This window comes from Ictalurus furcatus, chromosome 7 (assembly GCF_023375685.1).
Source record: "Ictalurus furcatus strain D&B chromosome 7, Billie_1.0, whole genome shotgun sequence".
NCBI lineage: Eukaryota > Metazoa > Chordata > Actinopteri > Siluriformes > Ictaluridae > Ictalurus > Ictalurus furcatus.
The window spans coordinates 8,285,925-8,305,088 of NC_071261.1; the positions used below are offsets into that span (position 1 = coordinate 8,285,925).

At 39.8% G+C, this 19,164-nt stretch overlaps 1 protein-coding gene across 3 annotated transcripts in view; it reads right to left on the reverse strand.

Moving 5' to 3' along the window:
• Window positions 1-18,000, reverse strand: part of atp6v1h (ATPase H+ transporting V1 subunit H) — a 44,796-nt gene extending 26,796 nt beyond the window's left edge. The window contains exons 1-6 of one of the 3 annotated variants that reach the window (XM_053628170.1): window positions 17,718-18,000; window positions 17,019-17,157; window positions 6,948-7,047; window positions 6,570-6,659; window positions 6,050-6,163; window positions 2,640-2,744 (exon numbers count right to left, since the gene is read on the reverse strand). In XM_053628170.1, the coding sequence (XP_053484145.1) occupies window positions 2,640-2,744; window positions 6,050-6,163; window positions 6,570-6,659; window positions 6,948-7,047; window positions 17,019-17,122 (513 nt within the window). In that variant the 5' untranslated portion in view covers window positions 17,123-17,157; window positions 17,718-18,000. Of the gene's footprint in view, window positions 1-2,639; window positions 2,745-6,049; window positions 6,164-6,569; window positions 6,660-6,947; window positions 7,048-17,018; window positions 17,158-17,633 lie in introns of all 3 variants that reach the window. The other 2 variants (XM_053628168.1, XM_053628169.1) reach the window with 2 other exon arrangements.
• Between the last annotated feature and the right edge of the window lie 1,164 nt (window positions 18,001-19,164).

A 19,164-nucleotide genomic window follows, 5' to 3' on the forward strand; every position in this document is an offset into this window, starting at 1 on the left:
TGATATGATTATTTAACGGCAGCATGCTCCAATTGGCTCATATAATGACTAAACTGAGCAAAATATAGTAGGTATAATTCTAATGCGAACACAGCATGGCGGTTACACCACATCTAAACACTTCACTGAGCAATAGAACACAAAGAGCAATGAAGGCTGTGAAAATTGTCTTTATTGTTGAACCTTTGATCTTTTGTTTAAAAAAATAAAAAAATCACAAAAATACTCTGCTCTCATGGATATCAAACAATTGCAAAAAAAAAAAAAAATGCAGGTTTATATATAAAAATAAAATCTTTGTTAATACCTGATGAGGTTGGAGAATACATGGCGAGGGATCTGAGACCGTTCCTCCATACAGAATCTCTCCAGATCCTTCACATTTCGAGGTCCACGCTGGTGGACTCTCCTCTTCAGTTCACTACACAGGTTTTCTATGGGGTTCAGGTCAGGGGACTGGGATGGCCATGGCAGGATCTTGATTTTTTGGTCAGTAAACCATTTTTGCGTTGATTTTGATGTATGTTTTGGATCGTTGTCCTGCTGGAAGATTCAACCACAGCCCGTTGAGACAATATCGACACACATCCTCTTCCGAGTTGATTCATAACATTTCCAGTTGACTGGAACGTCTTAATTCTTGCCCTGATGGTGGAAATGGGCATTTTCAGTGCTTGTGCTCCATCCTTCAAGCCATTTTCCCATTTTGTGAAGCTCAACAACCTTTTGCTGCACATCCCAGCTGTATTCCTTGGTCTTACCCATTGTTATGAATGACTAAGGGAACTGGGCCTGTGTGTGTTACCTCATATTTATACCCCGGTGAAACAGAAGGTCATGATTGAACAATTTCCTGCTCCTAGTCACACAAATTTAAAATATAACTGGGAATATACTTCAAATATATTTTTCTCATATGAATTCATAGGGGTGCCAATAATTGTGGCACACACATATAGTTAATTATTTCTTTTTTGATAAATCAGTGTTGTGTTTGCAATTGTTTGATATCTTTGAGAGCAGAGTATTTTTGTGAATTTTTGAACAAAATATCTTAAGGTTATATAATAAAGACTATGTGTATATATACACATGCACCCCTGTATATAACTGGAAAGAAATATGCAACAATATCTAAATTTAAGGTAGTCTAAGAACCTTAAAAACTGTAGAGAAATGGGAATGTATCTTTGTAAGTTCAGGGCATTTTTCCAACAGAAATTCATATTTGGTTTTCTATCTCGTATATTAAATTTGCTTTATTGCCGTGTGGTGTTTTATTAGCATAACAGAAAATGTAAGTGCTTCCTGTCGAAACATGCCCTGCATACAGGAGGAATACAATAAAATAAAAAAAAAAAAACACATGAAAGCCACATTTCCCCCTTAATTAAGGGTACTTTCATTTAAGTGCTATGAATTGTAAGCATTACTTTGTATGTTTTCAAATCAAAGTTCAGCCTTCATATTAATGAACTGCATTAGTGTGGTGCAAAGGGGGGGTGGGGGGGTTTGTGTATCGGGGGGAGACCTACATTATGGCTCAATCCATAGTCCATAATTAATATTAGATTTTCCATGAAACAAAATGGTCATATTTCGTGCTTTTACCTCAAATTTGTCCATCATATTCGCTTGAGTATAACACATTTCACTTATGAGTATGCTGAAATACTTATGGATTAATCCAGGTTCTACTGGGTTGCCTTGTCATGTAAATAATATTAAGCTATATATTAGTAACTAGGTAAATCTGTATGTTACTTAAATCCCTACAACATGGGGTCCTTATATCGATGTAACATTTTTCTACTACAACCTGCTACTGAAAGCAACAAAATGCACATTACTAATGGGGCAGGATTTACCGTTTCTTCCACTGATTCTTCTAAAAACTTGGCAAAAAATAAATAAATTGTGCAAGCGTAACAAGTGAAAAATGAAATTCTGTTATGAAGCGTGACCTTAAATATTCCCGTTCCCATTTACTTTGACATCAAAATAAACAACTAGCCAAGTACAGGGAGGGGGATGGAAAAAAAAACATTACAGAGAACTGAACCACATAAAGCATGCAAATCTCCATTAGCAAAATACAATGTATTTTAACAAATGTTATCATCAGGATTCTGATTTAGGTGCTTCTGGAACTGATACACAATAGAGGTTCACCTCAGCTGCCGCTCTAGCCTCGGCACAAAGTTATTAGTTTAAGAGTACATCAAAAGGCATGTTTTACAACTGAATACACTTTAAGGCGCAGTCATATTGCTCAGGCCTTGAAATATCTACTAATATTACTTTGATGTCCCTCCACACCATTTACCAAGAACACATTGGGTTAGAATGAAAAACAGGGAAAGACCTGGCATCCCATACAGGATCAGACAACTTCAGAATGAATCCATGCATAAAATGAAAGTCGATGAAGCATGGCGATGTGGACTGGTTTTGGTCAATTTTCTTTTCAATGCACGGATCTGATCATTTTTGTGGGGATTAATCCCATTATGCAATGTGAAACATGGGAAATTGATCACACACACACAAAAAAAAAACTAAGGTGTGTTAGTAGACTTTATAAACTATTAAAATTTTAACCGATTCATCTTGCAGAATAGAAGCATACGCTTTTCTACCTGGGAGCTAAGCTGAGTCTTGATCCAGTTGAAGTAGTAGTTCAGATCACTCCCTTCCATCAGATCCCGGCCCCAGGCTGCCAGCTTGGCAATGATCCTGGCAGCCTAAGAGAAAAGGAAAGTATTTCAAACTGAACGTACAGTGAAAAATTAAATAATTCCTGGTCACATATGCTTGCATATATTCATTCCATAAAAAGTTAGTAGCATCGACTTTCAACGTTCTCCGAGTGGGAAGAATAGTTCTCCTCTCTCGCCCCCTCTGTCAGTTATAGCATTGCTAATCACTGCTCTAGAGGCTATGTAGCTCAGGAATATAGAAGAGGACAGGTCTCCTCCAAGTGTGTTCAGTAAGTGCCTTACCGCAGTTCACTAAGATGTGGCGGCTGACTTTGAACGTCTCGGCGGAAATACATGTTACCACTCACCCTTCCAGGAAGACTTAAGGCAGGAATTGAGTACAACTAAACTGCAAGAAACCTGGTATACTAGGTATAATAAATTAACATAAATCCAGAAATCATTTGATTCTGTTCTGAACAGGCCCTTCAGGGTTACTGATCAGTAGGTGAGGGTTTCAAGCCCCGGTGCGGCCAAGCTGCCAAAGTTGGGCCCTTGAGCAAGGCCCTCAACTCTCTCTGCGCCAGACGCGCTGCATCATGGCTGACCCTGCGCTCTGACCCCAACTTCCTGGCATGCTGGGGTATGCGAAGAAAAGGATTTCACTGTGCTGTAATGTATAAGTGACCAATAAAGACTCATCATCATCATCATCATTATTATCAAAATCAAGGAAAATCCACAATATTCAGAGCAGCTTGCAATTTTTCAAAATTACCACAGATCTGGACCAAGACGCACCATGTGACGTCATCCCAACACGCCTTCAGCCAAAGCCCTCTTCAATTAACATGCAATGAACATGGAACACGTGTTCATAAAAGGTTGACCAACTGAAGCAAAAGTCATATATAGTAATGTTCCTCCCACAAATGAAGCACAAAAAGTTATTAAAACACTATATCGTCCTTTGTAATGCATGAGCCCTAGATGCAAAACTGTAAAGATGAATAAATAAAAGAAGTGTTCCAAACTGCTGGTTCTCTTGTCGAGATAAAAGCAAGCAGTGACCGAACTGCATTAAAAGAGTACAATAACACGTCTGTTGCTAGGTAACTGAAATAAGACAGATGTATAATTGAAATCCACACTTTTAGGATTAAGAGGTTCTCCTTTAAACTTTGTCGTACACGGGCAGACCTTTTATGCGGCAAGTGCCGTGGGCTGAGTGCACATCAAGCGGAGTGTCGACGGTGTAGGCTCAATTGGTTTTTTTGGGAGGGTTTCCCCCCCCCCCCCCAATCACCCTCTGCTCCCTGTGCCTTCATTTCACAGCTTGACGCGCACACTGCCCGCGACACTTGCCACGACTGGTCAGAGTCACACAGCTGCCGCTTCTAATTTGCATCCGTGTCAACTTTTTTGCTGCTCAGGGACTCCGTCTCTCGCCACTCACCTACTGAAAATAAACGGGTGTGACCTCGTGACCTTTTTATTGACCTTTTCTTTTTAAGCCAACTTTGGAGCTCTATTTCTGCTACGGAGCTCAGTGTGTTTCAGTTGATCAAAGCACCAGGTCAAAGACTCTGTTTATCCAATCAAACATATAGAGTACATTTATAAAATGTACTTTTGTTATTTTTTTTTATATACTGTGAACCTGTTGCACACTGTAGCTGCGTTCACGCCATGTCGTAATTACGAGATTCCGACTTGTAAAAAGCTTTTCACCTCCTCATAGAGCTCAACTTGCAAACTAGGAATCTTCTGAGAGCTCCAACTTGTACCACATGACCGCTGCAAGATGATGCGCAAACACTCGAAATGGCGGCGGCTTAAGCGGTAAAAGTAGTTTAATAATAATAATAATAATAATAATAATAATAATATTAATAATAATAAAGTTTATCGTAATAATTCTACGTAATAATTTGTAAAATTGATTATTATTAATGTCATAATAATGCAAGATTAATCTGAAAATAAACAAACAAAAAAAAGACATACAATACAGTTTAACGTCATTTTGCAGTCGTGAGGACGTGAACAGCTCCGAGTAGAACGTCCCGGTTGTCCTCTAGCGATTATGGTAATTCCAACATGGCGTGAACGCAGGCTTAGTTTACGAAATTTTATACAGAAAAAATGCACATGCACATCTTTACATTACGTTTTACATTTACTGCATTTCGCAGACGCCCTTATCCAGAGTGACTTACAATTATCTTAAAAAAAATTTTATACAACTGAGCTGTTCAGGGTTAAGGACCTTGCTCAAGGTCCCAGCAGTGGCAGCTTGGCGGTGCTGGGATTTGTTTACCACTTACCACTTTTGTTTACGACTCAGAAATTAAAAAAAGGAAGCTTTTCAGTAATCATTTTTCTTCGCTCAAATCTGGTTCGAATCGAATCGAATCGTGACGCCGAATCATGAATCGGATTGAATCGTGACCGGAGTGCATCATTACACCCCTACTACGATACGAAGTAGAAATCAAAATACAGATTCGTACTGATTCTACAGAAACGAACCCCGGCCATTTCTCTTGATTTGGATTTGATTTACTCTTGACCTTTAAAGAAAATCAATAATGTCAGTAAGAGTGCTTTATTTTTTTTTTTCGCCTCAGGGAAAGCGAACAACTCTCATAGTGCAGCATAAGAAGCACATCATTTATATAACCTTTCATTTTGTTTGGAACTTTCTCCCCGAGAGACTGGTCCAAAAGATTCTGTCCGTCTCTCTGAGGCCTAGCCTTTTTTCATTTTTTATTATTTTGTGCTGTTATTCTCAGAAATACCTTGTCCTTCCATTTTTATTTTTTTTTCATTATTATTATTATTATTATTATTATTATTATTTTTAAACATTTCCATCATCAAGTATCATTAGCCTCATTAGTCCTCCATGGACTAAAAGATGAGTCAGTGATCATAAAATGAAACCTTCTGAAGGTGGCAAATCTATTGTCCTATTTGTGAACATAACACCGAAGAACTTTAGGCCACTAATAACACACACACACTCTTGAAATCTCCGTACTATCTAGCAGGCATGAACATAAGTGACGGCAACGGTCATTTGTAGTAATAAATAAATAAATAAATAAATAAATAAAAATAAGCGCAGGTTTGTCTCATCTCATCAGACGGCACATTGTAAATTTCATGTTTTGCTAATCATAATTGCAGCATATGTCTTTAGAAACGACTCGATAATAGAGGACAATCTCGGTGAGTAATTAAAGCAGACACAATTTACTCAGAGCACTGAGTGTCTGGCAAGCGGTTAAGGAAAATGAATTTTGAGCGTCTAATTGCAGTGGTGTTTGCTTTTAATAACAACTTACCATGTGAACGGTGAAAAGGTCCTGGCGGTTCAGCATGGGTAGGAAATACGACCATGCTGTGTTTTTCGTCTTCTTGGCATAATCAAAGAAAATGTTGACTCGCTGATGATTTTCCTGGGTTGGGGGGAAATGTTAATGTTTCTTTAGGACTCACATGGATAAATAATTTAAATATATAAGAGCCTAATGACATACTCTATTAAACCAGCAATTACCAGCTTATAGAGAGTCACTGTTGAAGATTTAACGATACGTTTAATGATAAAGAAAGCGGCACAACGTCTCAGATGCTGAATTATGCTGGTGAAATACTCTAAATGTATCCCACAGTTAAAAACGAAAAATCCGTCCATCCATCTATTTTCCGTACCGCTTATCCTACACAGGGTCTATAAGCAACATGGTGACCTCAGAAAGAATGAGCTCTTGAAATGACAGTATTAGATGAAGACCAACAGCTATTATAATGCACACATTTATCGTACACACTAATGTGTGTGTGTGTGTGTGTGTATTATACCTGTAAAGTGTCATCGATCAGGGTTAAGATGTATTGAACCGTCTGCTCCTTTGAAATGTGAGCCATCAGGTTCAGAAAGGTCTTTGCACACTGCAATCAAACATCCACTTTAAAACTGTAGCGCAAACATGAAAATGCACTTTGGGAAGGCATAAATGACTTTCTTGTACACAATTAAACAATCATTGAAAGCGTTAACGTTTTACCTGAGAGAATCAATCCGAAAAAAAAAAAAAAATCATTCATGTGTTAAAAATGCATTAACCTTCAATATTTTTTACTTTTGCTTACTGGTATTTTTCTCCTTAATAAAATACTGCATTTAATTCGTCACAACACGGGAAATAGAAAGGCAGCGATCGTGTAGTTATAACTTACCTGATGTCCTTCATTTGTCAGAATGGCTTGCTTCTGCTCAGAATGGGCGACCTCGAACTTCTTGATGAACTCACAGTCTTCTCCCGAGATCATCTGGCCCCTAAACAAAAGCAACTTAAAGTAAACCCTCTGTAGTTATCTCACCAGTTACTAAGGTAAGCAGGTGCTTAAAAACATTACTAGTCGTCGATGTGGAACTACTTTTATTTACTGGGACTCGCAGAAATGAACACAAAATCAAGGAAACTCCTCAATATTGGGAGGAGCTTGGAAATTTTCAAAATTACGGCAGATTTTCCTTCCACAGACCCGGGCCAAGACGCGTCATGTGACATCATCACAACGTGCCACGAGACGTCATCGCAACGTGCTTTCTGCCAAAGTTCTCTTCGGGTCAAACGAGTATGTCAAACATGTGTACAGTTAAAAGGTCTCATTTGGCAACAAACATCACTGTGAAACTATTTCGTGCCATTGCAATTTCACCATTTCAAGTACTTTTCTGCAAAAAAAGAGCCCAAAAAACTCAAAAGTTTGAAAAAACCGAAGCAAAATCAAGCATTTTCGGCTGCGACAATCACAATAAAACTCTGCAAAAATCCTGTATGGATTGGATATGGTACGGCATATAGCCAGCTCAAGTATTATTGGCATGTAGCTATTATATGAATAAAAAAAATTAAAAAAATAGCTACATGCCTGAAAATGTGGAGCTGTAATGATCCTGCCTAGAGGAGTGGATTTTGCCCCCAGATGGATGTTTAAAGTATCAGAAATTATCCAAGGACCACAAAAAAACTATTTGGAAAGCGTACCAGAAGAAAGCCTTTTCTTTCATCTAACCATAAAAAGCACCTGGAGTTCTCTCAAGGTGAGCTTGGAGTAAAAAGAATGATATGGTTATACTGAAAAGGGCCTAATTTCTACTCTTAAATACGGTAGAGCTTCTATGGGGTTGTCTTCCCACCAGCTTGGAACATGGCACGGAGGAATCCATGAAGTACCGGGAGATTTTTTATGAAAATCTGCCCGCCCTTGCCCTGACGCCCTTCCACTGGGTTGCGGTTAAATCTTTCAGGAGGTCAGTGATCCAAAACATACATCCAGATCCACACAAAAATGGTTCAGTGACCAGAGAATCAAGTTTTTGACAAAGCCATTCCAGTTCCCTGAACTAAAATCCATTGAAAACTTGAGGTGGATGAAAATGGCTGAAAATGAGAGTGCACCTTAAAGGTCTAGGAGAACTTGAAAGAGGGATCATTATTGGGGCACAGATGGCAGGAGCTTCAGTCAGAAAGACTGCTGTACTGGCTTGAGTTTCAATAGGAACAGTGACTAAATGGGCATCCATCTGAAATGTCTTTAGATCTATGGGAAAGACTACATACAGTCTATTACAGTATAGAAAAATTACAGTAGGGTTGAAGTGCATAAACCTGTTGTGAACTCCTCATTACAAAGACAATTCAGAGCTCTGTGAATCATTTCAGAATCTACAACTGGCTTCATCTAATCTGAAATATTTTCAGACTAACAAAGTTCATATCGTCTGCTTTATTTACCATCTGCGTACGTTTCTTTACCGTTTATTTCTTTAATGCTTTTTAAAGGCGGTTTATTTGTAAAGATAGAGTCGAATTTCATTTTTAATTTCCGGGGTGGCTAAGTGGTTAGCACGTTCGCCTCACACCTCCAGGGTCGGGGGTTCGATTCGCACCGTGGCCCTGTGTGTGCGGAGTTTGCATGTTCTCCCCGTGCTGTGGGGGTTTCCTCCGGGTACTCCGGTTTCCTCCCCCAGTGTCCAAAGACATGCATGGTAGACTCACTGGCATGTCCAAAGTGTCCGTAGTGTATGAATGGGTGTGTGAGTGTGTATGTGATTGTGCCCTGCGATGGATTGGCACCCTGTCGAGGGTGTACCCCGCCTTGTACCCCATGCTTCCTGGGATAGGCTCCAGGTTTCCCCGTGACCCTGAAGAGGATAAACGGTATAGAAGATGGATGGATGGGATGTTTAATTTCCTGATAGTTACAGCTACATGTGTTAAACAGCTTAGAACATGTCACCTATTGTGTGAACCTACACATGTTTCAATTGATCAAAAATACTGTAACATGTCACTGAGAGGTGTTTCTTGTTACCCAGGTGTGCCCTGCTATGCTGATTGATAAAAATCAATCAATTAATAGCTCGGAATGTCTACTCTTGGTTTGAGCCCTGGGTTTCACTTGTGAAGACTGCATTTGTTGTTTAAAAAAAAAAGATAAACCAACATGACGACCAGAGAGCTGTCAACGGGAGAAAAGCAAGCCATTTTAAAGCTGAGAAAAGAGGGGAAAATCTGAAAATCAGAGCCATTGCACAAGCATTTGGCATGGCTAATATAACAATTTTGGAATGTCCTGAAAAAGGGACAAACCACTGGTGTACTAACATCCACGCATGAAACAGGTCAGCCAAGGAAAACAACAGCAGTTGATGACAGAAAAATTGTGACGGCTGTGAAGAAAAACCCAAAAATATCACCAACATCCTCCACAGGGCAGGGGTGAAGGTATCACAATCCACTGTTTGAAGAAGACTTTGAGAGCAGAAATATAGAGGCCATATGATGAGATGAAACCACTCATCAGCAGTAAGAGTCAGAAAGCCAGATTGGAATTCGCAAAGAAATACAGAGATTAGCCACAGAAGTTCTGGAATCAAGATTAACCTCTACCAAAGTGATGGAAAGGCCAAAGTGTGGAGAAAGAAAGGATCTGCTCATGATCCGAAACATACGACGCATCGGTCAAGCATGGTGGAGGTAGTGTCATGGCTTGGGCTCGTATGGCTGCTTCTGGAACATTCTCACTGATCTTTATTGACGATGGAACTCATGATGGTAGCAGCAGAATTAATTCAGAAGTCTACAGAAACACCCTGTCTGCCAAGTTACAGACAAATGCATCCAATATAATCGGGAGGAACTTCATCATGCAGCACGATAATGATTCAAAACACACTGGCAACATAACAAATGACATCAAGGGACAAATGCGGAAGGTTTCAGACTGGCCAAGTCAATCACCAGACCTTAACCCAATTGAGGAGTATTTCACCTCCTGAAGGGAGAAGCCCCACTAAACAAATAACAAATTAAAGAAGCTGCAGTACAAGGCTGGAAAAGCATCACAAAAGAACAGTGCAACAGTTTGGTGATGTTAGTGGGTTGCCAGCTTGATGCAGATATTGCAAGCAAGGGATATGCAACCAAATATTATGTTTTATTTAATTTACTTTATGACTTATCTGTTCCTATAGATTGGTGACAGACCACCCAATTTGTGAGGGGAGCAAAGGCACCATATTCAAAGTTCTAGCACAGCTAGATATAAATATCAGGAAATGAAATTTTTAACTCTCTCGTCTCATATTCATCTTTAGATCTCAAACCCAAATGTCTTCAGTTAATAGCAAAGAACTGGCCTTGCTGTTCCAATACTTTGGAAGATCTATCTTGGACAGTGTTGTCCCACCTCATGTGAGAAAACCAATAATTAAAGCCTTACATGGTACACTGAACAGTGGCATGTCCTTAAACTAATCTCTCAACAGTGTGAGTGGAGATGATAATGATGATTGGTGTCTTCAAAATAGCATCAGCCTCGTTTCACCCAGAGGACCCTTTTTCCAAGCTTGATAGAGAGCAATAAAAGCAATATTAGGTTATTTTTCAACACAGAATATAAGTGAATAAATGATCTGACAAATTTATAAGTCTCAAACAAATTATTTCCCAAATTTCTTCAGCAAGAAAATGGACACCATAAGGGATCAAACAGAGCAGTGTCACGTGAAGGAACGAGCAGACAGATGCAAAATCAGGTAGAGGTGTTTATTAAGATCGCGGCAGACAAATCCAAAACCTAGGCAAAAATCAGATCCAGAAAACAGGCAAAAGGTTGGGATTATCAGCAAACAGGATCTCAAAGGCAGGACAGTGTAAAAAAAACCACTTGGCAAAAATAGATCAATAACAGAACCACGAGCGTTGAGATAAACAGGCTTGGTATAGCCGCAAACACAAGGAATGGCACGTATACTTCGCAAAGAGTGAGTACAACGAGAGTCCTTTTACAGCAACTGTGCAGTGAATCGGGTGCAGGTGTGTGTGATCAAAATGAAGGCGAGAGTGAACGTGCCAATGTGTGAGTGTTCTGGGAATTGCAGTCCATGGCGGCCATGTTTGTAGTCTGCGGTGCAGGCTGGGAAATGGAGATCATGGTGTGAGTAGACCTAATAAGCAGCAGGCTGTCAGTACGCCAGTAGATCCTACTCAATCATCTAATAATAAACATCCAGAAGGTTCCATAATCCAAAAATATTTTGAGGCGTTTCATTCCAATGGGTATAACGAGCTTTATAACTTGATGAAGTCTTTGACACCAGTCATATGTTGACTTGATTCAATATCATCTAAACTAATTTTGGGATTATTATCAGTGATCAGGAAGCCTTAACATAACATTTAAAACAAAAACAAAACAAAAAAAAAAAACAGCGCTTGGCCCATATGCTGACATTTTTAATATTAGTTATTACACCTCTGTTCAAGAAACCACATTCATAACTGCTCTGATTTCTACAATTACCATCCGATCTTCAACACACGTTTTCTATACAACATTTTGGATTGGATGGTTGCCATTTCTTTCCAATGTATACAAGCTGTGTAGAGGAATAACAATAAAAACCCACTTGACTTGAAACCTAAAGAAAACCTGTTTCAGTCTGCAAGAGAGAGGTTCATCTTCCAACAGGACAACAATCCTACGCATACTGCCAAAGCTACACTGAAGTGGTTCAAAACCAAGAACCTGAATGTGTTAGAATCTATGGCAAGACTACCAACAGTCTGCATCCGATATGACAGAGTTTGAACAATTCTCAGTAGACGAATGGAGAAAAATAACAGGATTTGCAAAGGATGTGCAAAATCGAGACGTATCCCAGAAGACATTGCAGTTGTAATTGCAGCCAAAGGTGGTTCTATAAAAAGTACTGACCCAAGGGGATGTACATGTATGCTACAATTTTTTTTTTGCTTTGTTGTCCAATTAACCTTTGTGTCACAATGAAAAACAAAAGTACACATTCAAATATTAGAGACATTGTAGTTAAATCAAATGGTCAAAAATCCCAAAGAACTCCGTTACAATTTCAGGTTCAAACAGTACGTCATGTGGAAGGTTTCTTGGGTAAGGCACTGTAAAGCTTTCACTTCTACACTTATATACACTCAATGACCACGTTATTAGGAACACCAACACACACACACATTCTCGTTAATTCAACTATCAGATCAGATCAGCCAATCATGTGGCAGCATGCAATGCATAAGATCATGCACATACAAGTTAAGAGCTTATGTTAATGTTCACATCAAACATCAGAATGGAGGAGAAAAAAAAAAGTGATCTCGGTAATTGTGACCATGGCGTGCATGTTGGTGTCAGATGGGCTGGTTTGAGTATTTCAGGAACTGCTGATCTCCTGGGATTTTCTAACATAACAGTCTTTAGAGTTTACACAGAATGGTGCAAAATAAAAATAAAAATATTCAGTGAAACGCGTTGTTGATGAAAGAGGTCAGAGGAGAACGGCCAGAATAGTTCAGTCTGACAGGAAGGCTACAAGAACTTTTTACAAGCGAGTTCAGCAGAAAAGTATCTGGGGGGATGAAACGTTGCCTGCACGGCAGTTTCTGAAATATTGAAACCAGCCATTCTGGCACAGAGAAGAAGACGGAGCATTTATTTGTCATATTCTTTTCTTTGCATGTCCCAGCTTGTTACAAAGTTGGGGTCAGAGCACAGGGTCAGCCATGATACAGCACCCCTGGAGCAGAGAGGGTTAAGTGCATTGCTCAAGGGCGCAACAGTGGCAGCTTGGTAGTGCTGGGGCTTGAACCCCCGACCTTCTGATCAGTAACCCAGACAACAACCATGTCACAATCAAAGTCATTGAGATCACATTTGAACCCCGTTCTGATGACTGATGTGAACATTAACTGAAGCTCTTGGCTTACACGATTGACCTTGACTTGCATGATTTCATACAAGTTGCAGCCCACCTGATTGGCTGATCCGATAATTGCATAAAACGACCATGCAATGTTCCTAATAAATTGGTCAGTGAGTGAATACGGTATATACTAGGTTATTTTACAAAGAAGGTGGAGGTTGGCCTTAGACATGAGTCGAAGACTGTAACGTCAGCTCACCAAGAGAGCAGGTCTTATATAAGCATGCTCACCTACCGGAGAATAGTGAGAGATCACTGAAAATCTGGCATTGTAAAATTATATTGTAGAGGCCAGGTAGGAGTGTGAGGGTTTACCTGTAGGCTAAAATTCAGCAACCAAAGAAAACAGTTGGGATTTTGAAATCAATATTTATAGCAGAAAAACTACAAAAGTAACTGCTGCAAAGCTCTTACACATGTGGTCAGGGTTTCCAAACTCCTTACGGCTGTTCGTTTATTATTAGTGTGTTTTGCTTTCATGGATTGCAAGTGATTCATTTATGCTTGCCAATGCATTACAGACAACTCAGATGTGCGTTTCAGTTCCAGTAAAACCTCCTTCCAAACGCGAATGAAGTTCAAACGGAGCCGGCGATCTTTAATCAGGTACGTGCAGGTCAAGCTTTTCAATACACGCTGACCACGACTCATTCATTTATCTCACACTGCCTGTGACTCATCCGTCCAATTCACACACTGGTCGCCGTGTCATTCATTCACTGGAGCCCGGAGCTTCATTTAGGTGCTTCGCACTATGAGTAAGTTAATGTGTCATGCAAATTATCTGTAATGAACCATCAGATTATTCTGCGCTTGCAATCAAATAAAACTGATTAGCTTGACAAAATAACGTTAGCGTGTACAAAACCACTTTCCACATGTTGGGCTTCAAATCTGCATTTTTAACATTAAAATGGAGTAAGTGGTGCTTTTAGAATGATTCGATAAGCTTTTAACTTTTGACCTCGTTCTAGCACGTCGTCGCCTCGCGTTTAAACAATATCAGGAGGGTGGGGACGACACACACGTACGCAAGAGAGAGAACACATCCTGGGTTATAGAACAGCCAGATACTTTCTGCTATTAAGTTTTGAGGCACAAAAACATTTTTATTCAGCTCCCAGGAATTAATGCACCTGCCTATTTTGTCTCTTGAGTATATTAGCTGTGAAAACGACCAAAACAAGCAAGTAGATCGTGTTTATCGGCAAATAAATTTGATCTGTTTACGTCCCCTGACCAGTGGTTACATCAGGACAGCTAGTGGTGTTTAAATGGTGTTTAAAGCGCACCTGTTATGGTTTTTCAGATATTCCCTTTCATGTAGTGTGTATATAGAGCTGTTGGTGAATGTAAAAAGTCTGCAAAGTTTCAAACATTAAAGCGCACGACAAACGGAGTTATCGACTCCCGAAAGAAGGAAGCGATTCTGAACAGCTGAAACGATTCGTTAGTGATTCCAGACTTTACTTCCTGTACTAACCTACGTAGGTTTGAAACAAAAAGCCCCGCCTCTGGTCTTCATCGGCTGCTCGCCGACAGCGACAAGTAGACCAATCGCAACAGACTGGGACGTCTGACCAATCGGAGCAGAGGATGCTCTCTGAAAGGAGGAGTTTAGAGCGAATCCTTTAGAACGGATCATTTAACGAGTCGTTTGTGACACTGGGGAAAATACGGTAATGCTGCAGTTTGAATCATGAGAACATTAAAGTGTTTTGGACCTCGGATGCGTGTAAATCTATTGTACGAGAGCTTTAAAACTAAATTAGGCACGTTTCAAAACCATAATAGGTACGCTTTAAATCCAGATTGAAAACATACCTGTTTAACTTGGCCAATTCCATGTTCTTAGTCTTAAACACACCTTTCATGATCTGTAGCCACACTAATAAATGAATAGATAATTTATTCATATTTGCAGATTGCTTAATTAATGTGCCTTATACTTTGTTAAATTGTATAGCACTCAATATTCCTTCCTTCCAAGATTTTGTGCTTTCGTGATTAACGCCAAAATCAAGCAAATGCCACAATATTTGGAGGAGCTCGTGATTTTTAAAAATTACAGCTGATTTTCCACAGATTTGGCCCGAGACGCACCATGTGACGTCATCACAACGCGCATTTGGCCGAAGCCCTCGTCGACTCGCGTGCGTCAAATGAGTACAGCTAAAAGGTTTAATTTACCAACAAACATCACCGTTTGTTGGCAAATTATTTCATACTAGGGATGTCACGAGAACCGATACTTCAGTACCAAGTCGGTACCAACATTCTTAAAACGTGACGGTATTTGTTTTTCAGCAGTAGCGTTAATACCGTTTGTAACGAAAGTACCGTAAGTACCGGGGTTGCGATTCTTCCGGACCTGATGGGGGCAGCAAAATACGCGCAAGTGTTTTAGTCGGTCCACAAGTGGTGAAAAAGAAGAAGAACGCCTACAAGCACACGGGATAAACTACAGAAGATTAGCTTAGCTTAACAAGTTTAGCTCCGTCCTGACTCGTTGAGAGGAAAGCTAGTATCGGTTTCCGGTTCGCAACCGATGCTATCGTTCATTTCAAACAAACCGAGGAAACACCTGGAATTTGACGAAGCACCTGAAAGACGGTCCTATATTATGTTTGTTTGAGGCAGCTGGCATTGTAGCCGTGAAGCCAGCTAACGTTATGCTCCATGTAATGTTTGCGATAGCCAGTTATTTGTTAACGACGCTAACACATTGCAGTGTTATAAACTACCTCCTAATGGGCCGTCATGCACCGCCATTCAGCCCGTGTCCTGTCAGCAAAACGTAGCCTACAGTCAGTAATCATTATTCAAACGTTCATGCTTTTAATAAATCGTTTTGGCCTGCCACCATATCAGTGAATTTAAACTAATGCTTATATTCAGAGTATAAGGTGTGTGTGTGTGTGTGTGTGTGTGTGTGTGCGTGCGTTTAGGAGTGCACCTCTGGAGACTCATTGTCAGACAGTGTTTGATAACTAAAATACCCTCCCCCCTCTCTCTCCCTCCGTCCCCTCCTTCCCTTCCTCCCCTCCTCCCCTCCTGTCCTTCCCTTCCTCCCCCCTCTCCCTCCCCCCTCTCCTCCCCTCCTCTCCTTCCCTTCCTCCCCCCTCTCCCTCCCTCCTCTCCCTCCCTTCCCTTCCTCCCCCTCCATTTTTGGCCGCAACAATCACAAAAAAAATAAATAATAATACAAATAAAAATCTCCTGAAATCCTGTATGGACTGAATACTGAAGTGCTATATAAAGAATGTAAATATAAAAATTGTTTTCAACAACCACAGAAAAGTGGTATATTCCAAACTTATGCAATACAGACAAATTTACATCACTTGATCTACTTCATGTTACAACAGCAAGGGAACACAAAAAAAAAAAAAAAACCATGGTGAAGTAAAACAAAAAAAATTCACAAAGAGTAAGGGGGAAAGAAACAACAGAAAGCCCGAGGTGAATTTCTGTCTCACTATACTAGTGTCACACCTATTTAAAATGATCTGATAGCTTATTTTAAAGCATTTCAAATGCATCCAGATTAAACATATATGAGCTGCTCACACACACACACAAGGACAAAAATAGTCACAAGACACCGACACCATCTTTGTAATGTAAGAAAACTGTTTAGTTCCCGTTTCTGAAAAAAAAAAAAATCCAAGGGAAGCGACGTTAAGAAATATTTTCAGTAGATTTGTAGAGGAATGTGTACAGTAAACGCAGAAATATACATTTATTCTCGTAGCGTGAAAATAAAAAATAGAAATACTCCATCACGGCTACACTGGAGATGTTAATAAACTGAATGTGATTACGACAACACAAGAGACAAACGAAGGTGTGCTCTTCCATAAATATATAATAAAAAGGCATGACATTAAATATTAAAAAACAACAACAGACACGCAGGGGCATGAGAAGAGCAAGACCAGGAACTGTTTTGTGTTTCCCTCTTAAGGTCTTTGTGGGGTTTTCGCCTCATGGTTACTTACTGTAAGTAGGACTGCCAGTTGACCTTGTTGGCTCGGACCTCAGCCGCCTTGGCGGCGATGATGTTGGTCGGGACAGCAGCGTCCACTGCTCCTCGGATGTCCATTTCCAAATACCTGCTTGATATTCACCTGGAGAAACCTACAGAGGAGGAATATAAGAAAAAGACTAGGTGGTCAGGAGGACTTCTTCAGCTGAAATGGCACAACACAAGACAACAGCTTAGCTATGAAATGAGTTCGAGTTCAACAACAACAACAACAACAACAACAACAACAACAACAGCTTATCAGTCTGAGGTCACAGCCTTCATCCTCAACACTGACTATTCTCTATTTTTAATGTTTACTAGCGATACACAATGTCACTGCCTGCTGTATGCTAGCTCAGTTAGCTATTCACACACACATAACAGTGCAGTTTGAATCATTTCTATCTTACTAGCTGGCTAGAATATAAAGTCACGACGACACAAAACATAAACATTTATTGAATGGAAATGTCCAGCTGTCAGTTTTGGGCCAATGTCAGCCAGCTGAACAGGTTAAATTAGCCGGATGGCTAGCACCCAGCTAGCTGCCTCTGCAGCAGGGTGTGTTACAGCTGTAAACCTTTACCGTGCTCTCATCCTGCATTACAACCACAACACGGCATCCCTGAAGAAAATAAACAAACAGTTCGTGTTTAGAAACCCAGCTTACCTGCTATCTCGGTTGTCAAAACGCAGCAACGCGTCACGAGACCGATGTCACGTGATACCGTCACGTGCATCGGAGTCACAATTAACCCTTTCCTGGAGTGGCCGAGTTGAGGAAGTCATGAATAATTCATGAGCGCGCGTGTCTTTATCCAATCACGTCATCCGAAGGGGAAAAGTTCTCGATCTTTCCGATGTAAATCCAGACTTGACTGCATTGATTAAAGGAACTTTACTAATCACTGAGATTAGTCAACAAAAATTAAAAAAAAAAAAATTTAAAATCCGATATTTTCACTTGTTAATAAAAGGAAAGAACCATAACAATCTACAACGCAATTCCAAAAAAGTTGGGACCCTGTGTAAAACGTGAATGAAAACAGAATGCAATGATCTGCAAATCTCATGAACCCATGTGTTATTCACAGCAGAACATAGAAAACATAGCAAATGTTTAAGCTGAGGAAATGTACCGTTTTAAGGAAAAAATGAGGTCATTTTGACGGTATTTGATGGCCGCAACACGTCTCAAAAAAGTTGGGACAGGGCAACAAAAGGCTGGAAAAGTATACAGCTAAAAAGAAAAAAAACAGACACAAGCTAAATAAAAGGACAACATGGAGTGGGAACCTGCTGTGTCTGAAATTGTAGGCCTGCTGTGTCTGAAATTGTAGGCCTTCCCATTATTTCTAGTTGTAATGTCCAAAAGCCTATATCTGATTATGCATTTGCTTGATAGTAGTAGACATATATTTTACGTCAGAAAGACAACATGCAAATACAAGCACACAAACCCACAATCACATTCTATTTTAATCAGTCCTAAGCCTGTGAGATGAACTAAACCACAGTGGGACAGAGCTTAATGAGAGTGTGACTATAATCCCCCTTTGCCCTCTTAACTCAGGATGTACTTACTGTTTTGCTTTTACTTACTTGGCATGACTGTTTCAGGATTTTTTTTCCATTGACAAAGGACCTATATTTATGTGATGCTGCAAAAGGTAATGTGCTTTATGGAAATGTTGTGTTCTTTAGACGGTGACATCTTTCTGGCAACATGGAAAGAAGCTAAATAGAGAATGCCACATGATGGGATTGTCACGAAGTGGGAAGTAGCTTCTGTGGTGTGGGGTGGTGTATTAATCATGCTCCTTCCTTAATGTGTGGGCGGTTACAGTGGCTGCTCTTGGCCTGTCGGAATGGTGAGAGTTACCAAGCACCAGGAACCTCTGAAAATGACAATGAATGTGGAAATAAAGGAAACAGATCTGAGATTCCTTTATCCTTTCAGGTAAGAAAATATTCAACAGGATTTATAATAATAATAATAATAATAATAATGAACTAAATACTAGAAAATGAAGAATAACAAACAATATCATAAATATTATTTTAATTTTCATTCATATTTATTTATATCATGTATTATTTGTGGTCATTATGACGAG